The sequence below is a fragment of the Protopterus annectens genome, chromosome 8.part0, assembly GCF_019279795.1.
Source record: "Protopterus annectens isolate FY-2018-M chromosome 8.part0, PAN1.0, whole genome shotgun sequence".
Taxonomy (NCBI): domain Eukaryota; kingdom Metazoa; phylum Chordata; order Ceratodontiformes; family Protopteridae; genus Protopterus; species Protopterus annectens.
In genome coordinates this window covers 217,979,566-217,992,614 of record NC_056741.1, presented here as the reverse complement: position 1 = coordinate 217,992,614, position 13,049 = coordinate 217,979,566, and the positions used below count along the sequence as shown (strand labels likewise).

Sequence of the window (13,049 nt, the reverse complement as noted above, 5' to 3'; positions counted from 1 at the left end):
CAATTCAATTAATGTAAACATAAATCTTCCCATTACATGTTTTGCCACAGTTTTGTCAGCATTAACATTTTAGAACAACATTATGGGCCATTTTCTGATGTCTTTACATTTCCCTGTACTTGAATGAGTCTAACTCATGACATTCAAGCACATTTCCAATTTTATTTTTCCCTTTTCTTTCTCTGTTTTCTAAGCACTTATTACTCTTCTTTTTCTGTATATATTTTTAATTAGAGAAATGCAGGAAATTCCAGTTCCATCGCTTTCCAATCAACTTTATTGTACCAATAAACAAAAACAAAACATGCTAAGAAAACATACTAAGCACTTTCTTCTCCTTTAATTCATTGAGACATCATCAGAGGAATTACATAATTAGAATGTACTTCCTTTATAAAACCAACCGACCAAATGCCTTGTTCATGAACAATTAGTCATTTGGGCAGACTAAAAATTATATAGGTACACTAAAAACTATATATTCTGTACTGACTATAAGATATAATTATAAAAAACAGTTTACTTCTCACTTTTCAAACTAAAAAAACATGTGTTTTAAAACTAAATCTGTCATTTATTAAAACCATCATTTTTCAAAAACAGACAGGCTCTCATCCTTGACACACACATTAAAGATGTAAAATCATTAAGACCTGGTGTCATACAGGTATTGACCCTCAACTTTCATGAAAGTTTTTTTATTCTCCAATAATTTCTTAGAGACACATCTCCTTTCAGACCCTAAAACCATATCAATGACAAAAAAGTGAACTTTTTGAAACTAGGACAATATGCTCAAAGCCTCCTTGAAGTGCTAGTTGTTTTATTCATTCTAACATCATAATTGTGTTCCCTGATCCTCTCCTTTAGTCATGTGTTGGTTTTACTAACATAAAATGTGGGACGCACAGTGCAGGTCACTAGACACACAACTCCAGTCATGTCACAATTACATCTACCAAGCTACACACCTATCAAACCCCTCCACTAATATATAGGGGCCCTCATGAATAAACCTACAGTAGTTACATCTAACACAGTAATTCATTCATTTAAACCATCCAGGAACCTTTATACCACCAAAATTTCTATCCAACAAATTTTTGATGATTTTGCCTTTACTGAAAATTATTGTTAATTGTTGATCCTGGTTCTTCCTTAAATTAACTTTAAACACTAAATTCCAAACTGTCTTAACAGAATCAATATATTTCAAAATATATCTGCTAAAAGGGAGTACCAATGATAGGTTGTTATGTCTAACTGAAAAAATAGCCTCCATGGGTATATTGTCCACCAATAATCTTTCTGCATTTTTGTCCAAAGAAGGAGGGGGTGAACCTTTTGTTTCTACTTGTCATCACTTCTTTCTTAATTAAGTAATGTAAAGACTCAGGGTAACACCTATCTTGAAACATTAACCAAAGGTGGTGCAACTCATTAGCAAAATTCTCATCATCAGTAATAATCCTATATAAGTGCACAATCTTACATTTCACAATACCTCTATTTTTGGTTTGGGGGGGTGGCAAGTTTCAAAATCTAAATTAAAGTTAGAAAACATTTTTTTTAATAAATAATTGAAGTATAACTTTCAGATTCACAATTCTTCCCAATGGTAAAATCCAAATAATTAATACGTAAAATATCAACTTGGTACATAAATCTTAAAAAAATAAAAATAAACTTTAAAAATGACTTAAACGCCACCCATTGGTCAGTAGGTCCTTTTCATAATATCAGAATGTCATTGAGGAATCTGTAGTCAGCATAAATCAAAACAGTATAATCAGGGGTGAATACATAGCTCCTCCTAAACTGCCAAAACTGCATTTTTATATAATGGGGTGCATGCTTTCCGTATAGGTACACCAGATATCTGATGAAAGTATTCATCCTCAAAAAATACAAAATTATTAGTGAACACCATTTCGAGTAAAGTCTCTAACATCAAAATATCAGTAGTGGATATTGTATTCTGAGCATTCAAAGAGGTGGTAAAATATTTCAAACTTTCAGCATAGGATACCACAGTGGATAATTTCATAACATCCACTGTAATAAACAAAACTGTGTCATCAAAGAGAGTCAAATTAAAATTTTCTAATTGACTCCAGTAGTCTTATAAAATATGGGATTTCATCTGTAGTAATCCTTTGCACTTCCTTCAATATATTTAGCTAAGGGTTTAGTTTTAGAACACCTGGCAACATTGATAGACATTAAGTGGAGGGGGTTCAAATGACACTTTTGTATCTTTGGCATCCCAAATATAGAAGGAACTAATGTTCTGGCTACTTTAAAAAAATCAAAAATTTGATATTCCATAGTTTTCTGAAACCAGAGATGGATCATAGTCTAATGAAGCAATGGGTAAGGTAATGGATTAGGGACCCCACAGCAGAACCCCTCCTGGCACCCCCCAACCATTCCAGTGACCCAATACTTGGCTTTTTCTCTCCACTTACCATAAACACTTTTTAAACATGTCACTGTGCATACTATTTTCTTCTTTAATTCAACAATGCTTAGAGATATTTAACATTTTTATTTCAAATTTACAGCACAAACACTAATAGCCATTTGCTAAACAAAGAAAACAGACTTAGCATTGAACAGTAAGCTTCTCTGACTTTGCAACTTATATTCATTGACACAGCACTGAAACCCACGTTCAAAGAAAATGCATCTGGCCAGTGGAGGATTAAGTTTACCTTTAGGCTTTCAAACCATAGGTCTCTTGCACATACTTTTTCTACCATGTATATGTGCATGTGTTTTCTGATGTGTCATCCAGATAATATAAAATTCTATTCATTGTATAATACAGCCAAAACTGCATTTTTATATAATGGGTGTATGCTTTCCGTGCAGGTACACCAGATATCTGATGAAAGTATTCATCCTCAAAAAATACAAAATTATTAGTGAACACTATTTCGACTAAAGTCTGTAACATCGAAATATCAGTAGTGGAAATTGTATTCTGAACATTTAAAGAGGTGGTAAAACATTTCAAACTTTCAGCATAGGATACCACAGTGGATAATTTCATAACATCCACTGTAATAAACAAAACTGTGTCATCAAAGAGAGTCAAATTTAAATTTTCTAATTGACCCCAGTAGTCTTGCAAAATATGGGATTTCATCTGTAGTAACGCTTTGCACTTCTTTCAATATATTTAGCTAAGGGTTTAGTTTTAGAACACCTGGCAACATTGATAGACATTAAGGGGAGCGGGTTCAAATGACACTTTTGTATCTTTGGCATCCCAAATATAGAAGGAACTAATGGCTACTTTAAAAAAATCAAAAATCTGATATTCCATAGTTTTCTGAAACCAGAGATGGATCATAGTCTAATGAAGCACTGGGTAAGGTAATTGATTAGGGCCCCCAGAGCAGAACCCCTCCTGGCACCTCTCAACTATTCCTTTGACCCATTACTTGGCTTTTTATCTCCACTTACCATTAACACTTTTCAAACATGTCACTGTGCAAACTATTTTCTTCTTTAATTCAACAATGCTTAGAGATATTTAACATTTTTATTTCAAATTTACAACACAAACACTAATAGACATTTGCTAAACAAAGCAAACAGACTTAGCATTGAACAGTAAGCTTCTCTGACTTTGAAACGTATATTCATTGACACAGCATTGAAACTGATGTTCAAAGAAAATGCATCTGGCCAGTGGGAGATTAAGTTTACCTTTAGGCTGTTTTCAAACTATAGGTCCCTTGCACATATTTTTTCTACCATGTATATGTGCATGTGTTTTCTGGTGTGTCATCCAGATAATATAAAATTCTATTCATTGTATAATGCAGCACCACTTGTTAGTGTGTTTGTAGGTTTGAACATTTTTCCAGTAAGCAATGAAACTAAATGTATGAACCAATAATGATAGAACTACTCATTACAAAGTATTTCAACCACAAAAGGATACTCAAACTTCTGTCATTGCATTCCACTAATATCAGTCAATATAGACAATTTATGCAGAAGTAAAAGTCATCTGAATAATTCCACATTAAAGAGATCTGTAACTAATGAAGAGGTTGTTGCTGGCAAACAACTTCACTTTTCAGTGTTTCATCTATAAATTCAGTGTTTGCTGCCCTTGAAGAATACATTGCCCATGTTACATTAAAAAATGGTAACCTGACAATATTGCAATAGGTATTGGCTGTCAATCCAGCAACAGGTTCATGTTTGCTAGACACCTCATCCAAAAGAGGGAACACTCAGGAGTACAGCACCACCATCCCCCCTTAAAGGGCACTGGAGTGTCAGCACTCTAGCTAAATAGTGTGGGAGTAGAATCCACAACTTCTGCACCAAGGGCAGGTATGCTACCTACTGTGCTACTAACATTGCTTCCAAATTTATAGCATCAAAACTGATGACGGTTATTTGCTAAATAAAACAGTTACACATTGAAAACAGACTTAGCATGAGCAAAAGTAATCTTCTCTTCTGTTTAAACTAAACATTCCTTGAAAATGTACAGAACCTCAAACTTCTTTAAAAATGCACCTAAACTCAGCAGTCCTTGAAAATGCACAGAAACTCAATGGTCTTTGAAACTGCACTGAAACTTAACAGTCCTTAAAATGTACCTGTTGATGACAGTTTGGTAGTTGGCGTAGAGAAGTCAGGCTCTAGGGTTAGTGTTTAAGGTGCAGCATATGTGCTTTGTTAAGGTAACCGACCTACTAAACCTAACTGGGGCATTGCACACACACACACACACACACACACACACACACACACACACACACACACACACGCGCATGCTCATCTCTCCTTCATAAAAATGTTGTGTGCTTCACTCCAATGTGTGTCAATTGTACAAAAGATGCACACACAGACACTACTAAGGACATACTCTGCATGCATCTGTAAAGGAGAAATGCAAATCATGCAGAGTGCAGTCTTAAAGAAGAAATGTAAGTTTTGTGGCAGCCCCCTGACTTAGTAAAAAGTAAGTCCTAGAAAAGATTCAACTGAATCAGTGCTTTAGCAATGTCCAATTTAAAATTAAGAACACAAACATCAGTACAAATATACTAGAAATGTATCCCATCTCTCCTCTGCAACCTTTAACAATTCCCTACAAAGCATCAACTGGGAACTCTTAAAAACTCTCCCTCTATATAGCGCTGTATAATACTTCTGTTCCTCTTGCCTTAATATTTTGAATAACTTAGCACCCCACCTGACTAAAACACATAAAATCCTTGCATGCCCTATGGCCCACTAGAGCCACTAAACAGAACATGGTCAGCAGGGACAAAGCCTGGAAGCTTTGACAAAAGCACACAAAACTCTCTGATCTCATAGCCTATAGACACCTCAGTAAGCAAGTAAAATGCCAAGTTATTAAAGATAAGAAGAATTACTACCATACTTTACAAAACCAACACAAATGTAACCCTAAAAACTACTGGAGCTCAATCAACAACCTTCTACACCCTGGATAACAAACTAATCCCAGCCCTGACCCAGAAAAAAATGTAGAAATTGCCACACTTTTCAACTCTTATTTTATTGATGTTACAGCTAATCTCACTACTAACTTCCTTCAAACTCTACCCTACCAACCCAATGCACCTGCCTCTGTTACCTGCCATGCCCATTCTCCCAACTTCTCACTAGCCGCTATTCCAACAGCTGTGGTAAAGAAACTGCTTCTGAAATTAAAACCATGTACAAATGCCCCCAACAACCTCCTTCCAGAATTTCTACAAAAAGCTGTAGATTCCATTGCTTATCCCATTAGCAAAATTATTAACAGATCCTTCCATGAGACTTATGCCCCTTCTATTTGGAAAACAGCTTTTATCCTTCCACTCCACAAAGCTGATAACAACATAGATGTCACCAACTTCCAGCCCATTGCCATCCTTTCCCCCATCTCTAAAATCCTTGAAAAATGTATCCACAGTCAACTCCTTAACTACCTACTTGATAACAGCATACTATCTCCAACCCAGCATGGTTTCAGACCAGGCCACAGCACCACTACTGCTCTTATGTCCTTCTGACAATTGGGCCTGTGATGCCAGGAAACCTGTCTCCTACTTATTTATCGATCTGTCCAAAGCCTTAGATAACATCTCCCACCCTCTTCTTCATAGAAAACTATCCAACATAGGTATCTCTCTCTCTCTCCACCCTACAGTGGTTTTCCAACTACCTCTCAGACAGGCAACAAGCCACAAAATGGCTAAACTCCTTCTCTCCATTCCTTAACACCACTGCAGGTGTTCCCCAAGGGTCCATATTGGGCCCATTACTTTTCAGCATTTTCATCAACGACTTCCAGTCTAGTCTCACTCTAGCCACAGTCATCCAATACGTGGATGACTCTACTATCATCTGTACTGACAACTCCCCACAAGAACATCAGAAACTTACCCAAATAGCCCTCAGCTCCACCGAATTATGGATGTCTAACAACCATTTAGCATTAAACGCCAAAAAAACTAAGCTAGTATTATTCACCCCTAAGAAATCCGACACCATAAACAAGGACACTTTTTCTATTCACTCCCGTGACAACACTTCTATTGATGTATTCACTCATATCAAACTTTAAAGTGTCACCATTGATGAACAACTAACCTTTGACATGCACATTCACAGCAACATTAAAAAAGCACACCAGAAACTGGGCATGCTATATCATCACAAAACTTACCTCATCTGCTACTCCAAACAGGTCCTCACCTCCTCCTTCCTGCTCTCCTCCCCTCCCTTCTGTACAGCACTCCTCTGTTTACCAACATTCAGACCAATCTAAAATCCAAACTACAAACAAGCTATGATAAAATTGCAAGGTTTGTCACTAATGCAAAACACCTATCTCACCACTGCACCTCCCTTAGGTGAACTAAGGAACTGGCTAGAACTACCTCATCATCTCACTTATGCTCAACTCACTAATGCCCATAAACTAATTCACAACTCATTCAGCTGCCCAGTCCATTCTAATCTATTTAAACTATACCATCCCAATAGACCCCTCTGCTCTGAAAATCAAATGCTTTTCCAGGTAGAGAAACCCAGCCTTACTGCTGGTCACTAGCTTAACTCCTTTTCCACTGCTAAGCTATGGAACTCTCTCCTACCTTCACTTAGATCTACTAGCAATACCCATATCTTTAAAAAGTCTCTGAATCTCTACCTCTCCTCCCACTGACTATGTCCTTGTGCTAACTCCTCTCAACCCACTACCTGACCATTATCTCTCCCTGCTCTACATCCACCTTTGCTCTCTTCTTCCATTTCCACCACCTATACCATCTCTTGTATCTCCTTAACAGCTAGCACTCCACTATACTCTCACACAAATGGACTGACAATTGATATTTTAGCACCACTTCAGTGCCTCTTCCTGTATGAACAATCACACTGTGCAGCCATTAGCTAGATTTATTCAAGTATATTCCCTTTTCTTTGTTTAACCAAACTCCTAGGCAGTTTTAATCCATTATTATTGATATATGTGATTTTCTAACAAAATGTATATATGGGATTGTAACTGGAGATTTATCAGCTCGAATCAGACAAAAATGTTATTTTGTATTTGTATTTTCTTCTTATTGTATATATTGTACTGTTAGTAGTGCTTTATGAAACTGTACATATGTACCTCCATGGAACTTTTTTACTGTAACTTGCGGTTTATCAAATTGTATATGTATCTCTGTGGAGCTTTTCTCCCCAGGCCTCCACTGAAAATGGGCACTTTATGGCCCAGTGGACTTTCCTGATATGCAAATGCAATAAATAAATAAATAAGAACCAAGTTAAAACCTTTTTCAAATACTGCTAAAAAACTTCTAGAAATGAGGTATTGGACAAGTAGAACACCTTAAAACTACTAACATTAAATAAAAGTTCCATTACATCCAAAGGGATCAGTGCCATATAAAGAACTGATTAATGTCTGTTTGCCTTGGTCTTTCCCCTGCCTTGATGACTGGGATAATTGCTCTTTTATTTTGAAGTTGTGACTTGAAGATGAGTGGACTGCTGATTTGCCAGTCTCTTCTCTGACAGTTTTGCTTGAAAATTGTCTAAAAAATGAGTCATCAAAATCTTTATCAGAAGACCTCGATACTTGCTTTCTCACTGTCAAACACAAAAAGAAAACCAGGGTGATGGTGTCAATTACTTCTCCCCAGTGAGCTAGGCTTTGGGTAAGCCCTGCTTTTCATCATATTCCGTCTGTCCCTCTCAAGTTTCTTTGATTTGCATTTGTTATTTTGCCCCACTATATCAATTGTAATAAAAATGTCGTTATAATCTTCACTGTAAGAGAGAAAAAACAAATCATTCGACAAAAATGCATTTAATTTCTTTCTGTCACAATTAAGTTCATCCTGCTTCCTTTCATTGTCTTTGATCAACAGCTCCATTAGTTTTAAACATGTGAGATCAAAGAGTTCTATTAACTTGTCATGCAATACTGAATTCAGCTCAATCATTTGGGTATTTCCAGGTTCTCAAACCTTTCAGCACTCACTTGACTCACACACATTCAAGCAAATAACTGTTCTCTAATTGTATATTGCTAAACTTCTTTTTCTTGCTCAAAACCAGGATAAATTATATCCATAAATGTGACCAAGTACTTTTTCATTCTTATAACTTCCTTCTTCACTTACTTCCTTACTGCTATCTAATTCTCTTCCTTGGCTTTCTCTCTAAATACACCATTAGCCTGTTTTCCCTTACTTCATATTCCAATTTGTCTTAGACTAACTTACCTTTAATTTCTCAACAAACTGTCTAAAATTTCTGTAAATATTAAATGATTATGCACCTTGTATTGATATTGATTCTTAACCAAAGTTTTTGTATATTATGTGTAATTTGTTAAAATTATTTATACTGCAGACATTTTTGTTTTATTTTTGAAGACTGTAAAATTATTGTTCTGGAAATGGTTTGTAATAATTTGAGCTTTTCATCCTGGGCCTCCACTGAAAATGGACTTCTACCCAGTCAGACTTTCCCTGTAAACAAATGCCAGTAAATAAATAAACAAACAAATCAATAAACTTTAGAGTTTTCACTCAAACTCATCTAGTTGGGCTCTCAAACTGCCTATTGGATCACCTTTCAGCAAACCAAACACAAAACGAGGTGAACACAAACAAATATCTAGATTAAAGTCAGAAACCTACTGAGTACTCACAGTCTAATGACAAGACTCAATATTCACATCTCACAAACTATTGCTTCTCATCCTTGACTGTATGGATGGTTAAATTCCTACTGAGAATGAACCAAAGAAAGAACCTAGATATAATCTATCAGCTGAGTCAGCACATGCTGGCACAAACTTGGCTATCTTGTGTGTTGATTAAAAGCCTACCCTGGAAAGATATCAGACAAGAAATTTCTCTGCATGAAAACCAGGAACCACAAAACACCAATGTCCAAAGGTGAGTAGAGAAACACAGGAAATTCCTGTGCAATCTCTTTCCAGTCAAATTTATTGCACAAACAGCCAAAGACAAAATGTGCTAACGAAAAATAATAAATGCATTCATCCCCTTTAATTCATTGGGACTTCATCGGAGTAATTATGTCATTAGCAAGCACTGCTTACTTCCCTTATTTATTAGCTTTATTTACTTCCTGCTTTATAACTTCATTAACATGTAATAGTCCTGCATTAGTCCTTTCTTCCTGTGCTCCAATACCCATGAGAAAACACCCACATCCCCTGTTTTTCTGTAACTTCTAGTGCCATTCTTCTTCTTTTGTCACGTATACATTCCTCTTGTTATCATCTTTGTGCTCTCTTTACTCAGATATATCAACCTTTCCCATTTTGTCACCTTTCAATTATTCTCATGAACATTTCTTACTCATTGTGCCAAAGTCATTTGTACAACCCTTCTCTGTTTTCCAAGGAACATAGACACACACACACACACACACACACACACACACACACACACACACACACACACACACACACATATATATATATTGTCTTGCATGGGAAACTATAGCTGCTATATTGTTTGCATCTTCATAAATTGTCAAGTAATATAACTGATAGGATATTTACAAGCTAGATGGAGGTATTGCTAGTATATCTGTGCAGAAACTGGTTTTCTTTCACTTCTGTTAGATCATCAAACATCATATTCATTAAAAACCTTATCAAACACTCCCCTGTATGTATAACTTAGCTTTGTATAATAGCACAACACTCTGATGCTCAGTCTCTGTTTTGGTGAACAGATATTGGAACTAAATAATTGCAAGTTTGGAATTTATTATTTATTTTTCTAAGGAAGTGTAACGCTGATTTATTTCCCATTACTAGGATATTTTGGATGTTAGTCATTCTTATAACCTCTGCTAATTGCAATGAGCCGAATCTGTATGGTGAGATCCAGTCCCCAAATTACCCACAGGGTTATCCAGATGATGTCCACCAGACATGGAATATCAAAGTACCTGAAGGATTTAAAATTCGTATTTACTTTACACATGTGGATATTGAGATATCAGAGAACTGCGAGTATGACTATGTGAAGGTAAAAATATCATTCAGTAATGATGCACTTATATACATGCACACACAGACATGCTTTGGCACATGGTAGATTGAGATATGGTGCAGGCTAAGTTTAGGCTTTAATGCCACACTGTCTGTTTAGGAGATGCATCTTTTCATATTCTGTTATATGTTTGATTTTTTTTCCTTTTTTATTGATTTACATAGCTAAATCTAATGTGCAGTACATTGAATTAATGTTGATCTGCAAGATAATTTTTAATGCCATTTGGTAAAAACGTATTGCTAAAATTATTTTCTCCATTTAAAAATCAAGTCTCTTCACACTCTCAGTTTGCAAAAATGAACTCTAAGATTGCACAACAGAAGGGAAAACTACAACCTCAATGACTGTCAATTTCATCCATTAAAACTCAGCTGAATGGAATTAGGAAATAATGCTTCCAGCCCACCAGATAACCATTGAAATGTCAGGACACGCGAGACTTAGTCCTGAAATATGGACACTAAATGGCTAAAAGAAAAGACTTAAATATACAGGTTCAAGATTCAATTTCTCAGAATATTCCCCTTTCTCATCACTTGGATCAGGAACACAGGTGGGTTGCACTTATCATGAATGAACACGATAACAGACTAAACCATTCCAACTGCACTGATGTAGGGGCCTATATCACTTCACCGAACCATCACTTCAATGAATGGCATTTCATCAGGAAAATAATTTTCTTGGTTGGTGAAAGCCAGGGTACCTTTTTGGCTAGGCTTATATAGGCCCTATGGCCAATAGTTTAGTACCTACCTATGAACCTATCAAATGCTATTCATTGAATTCTTCTTATGTGGGGGGGCTGTACCCCCTCACTCCCCCGCTAATTATATATACCAACTCCAAGATCGCACTACAGTGGGAAAAGGGCAAATTTCTCGATCCTTGATAATTGCACTGAAAATGCCATTTGATTAACTGATTTTTCGTTGACCTCATTATGTATGTATAAGGCATAAACCAAAAAGATCAAGAGGCTCACTGATGACTTCCTATTGATTAGATGATGTTTGATATATATATATATATATATATATATATATATATATATATATATATATATATATATATATATATATATATATTGCACGACTGTGTAAATATGTAACACAAAAATCTACATTTCTGCAATGGGTCAAGCCCCCTTGCACGCCCATGAGGAGGGCTGCACCCTCCCATACCCCCTGCAAATTATATATACCAATTCTGAGATCGCATTACAGTGAGTAAAAGTTTAAATGACCAAATCCTCACTGTACCGCAATCTCCATTCACAGTTTGACCTTGTTAAGTTTTGATGTTTTGCAGTTTTGTTCTTGTAAACTTTCAATGTTCTCATCTCGATGATTTGCGTTTTGGTGGTGTATTAATTCAATAACGTAAAGTAGACTCATATATATATATATATATATATATATATATATATATATATATATATATATATATGGATTCACTAGACAATCTCGAAATACTGAAATATTGAATTTCAGTATTTCGAGACTGAATAGTCCGAATTCCACATACCCGAAAATCCACAACCGTGAGAACCACAATCACAACTACACACACACACACACACACACACACACACACACACACACACACACACACACACAAACAAGCACACATACACCTACCTAATTACACTACAACAAGCAAAACAATGCACACAAACACAACATAATATACAAACACAGCTATCCAATCTACTGGCAGGGGGGCAAGCCCCCCTGCACACCACATGGGGGGGCTGCTCCCCCCACTTATTTATACTAACTTGAGGTCGCACTAAAGACACAAACACACAAAAGCCACCACTACACACACTCACCCACAGTAAAATAATAACCTTACACAAACACCACTTACCTAAATCCCGAGCTAAATCCACAAACCACACCGCACATCACAAATGCGACACCACGACAGAGGATTTGACATTTCCACATTTGAGATAGTGCAGTTTCATGTAACTGCACTTTCAACTATTCAGTCTTGAAATACTGAAATTCGAAATTTCAGTATTTCGAGAATGTCTAGTGAACCCATATATATATATATATATATATATATATATATATATATGGGGGATTATTATTGAATTCAGAAAGCACTTCCTTCATTTGATTAACTAAGTGAAATAAAACATCGGACCTGTAATGCCTACATGATATCGACCATCAGTTCACCAGTGCCTGCATTCGACGTGATTCGACATAGCTCTAGGTGATGTCAGTCACCCAAGCTATACAACGTAACTGACTGTTAGACTTTCAAGTCACCGGCACCTGGTCGTTACTGTTTTGCAGGAGGAAAGCCCCCATGGACCCCTAAACCCCCCTACAAATTATATATACCAAATCTGAGATCGCATTTCAGTGAGGAAAAGGGTAAATACCACTCACAATACCAAATTGAGACTAATGAATTACACTGCACATT

General features: G+C 36.2%; 1 protein-coding gene across 1 annotated transcript in view; it reads left to right on the top strand.

Moving 5' to 3' along the window:
- Positions 1–10,373: 10,373 nt before the first annotated feature.
- Positions 10,374–13,049, top strand: part of LOC122808195 (complement C1s subcomponent-like) — a 625,556-nt gene continuing 622,880 nt past the window's right edge. The window contains exon 1 of the mRNA XM_044079162.1: positions 10,374–10,577. Within this exon, the coding sequence (XP_043935097.1) occupies positions 10,374–10,577 (204 nt within the window). The remainder of the gene's footprint in view (positions 10,578–13,049) is intronic.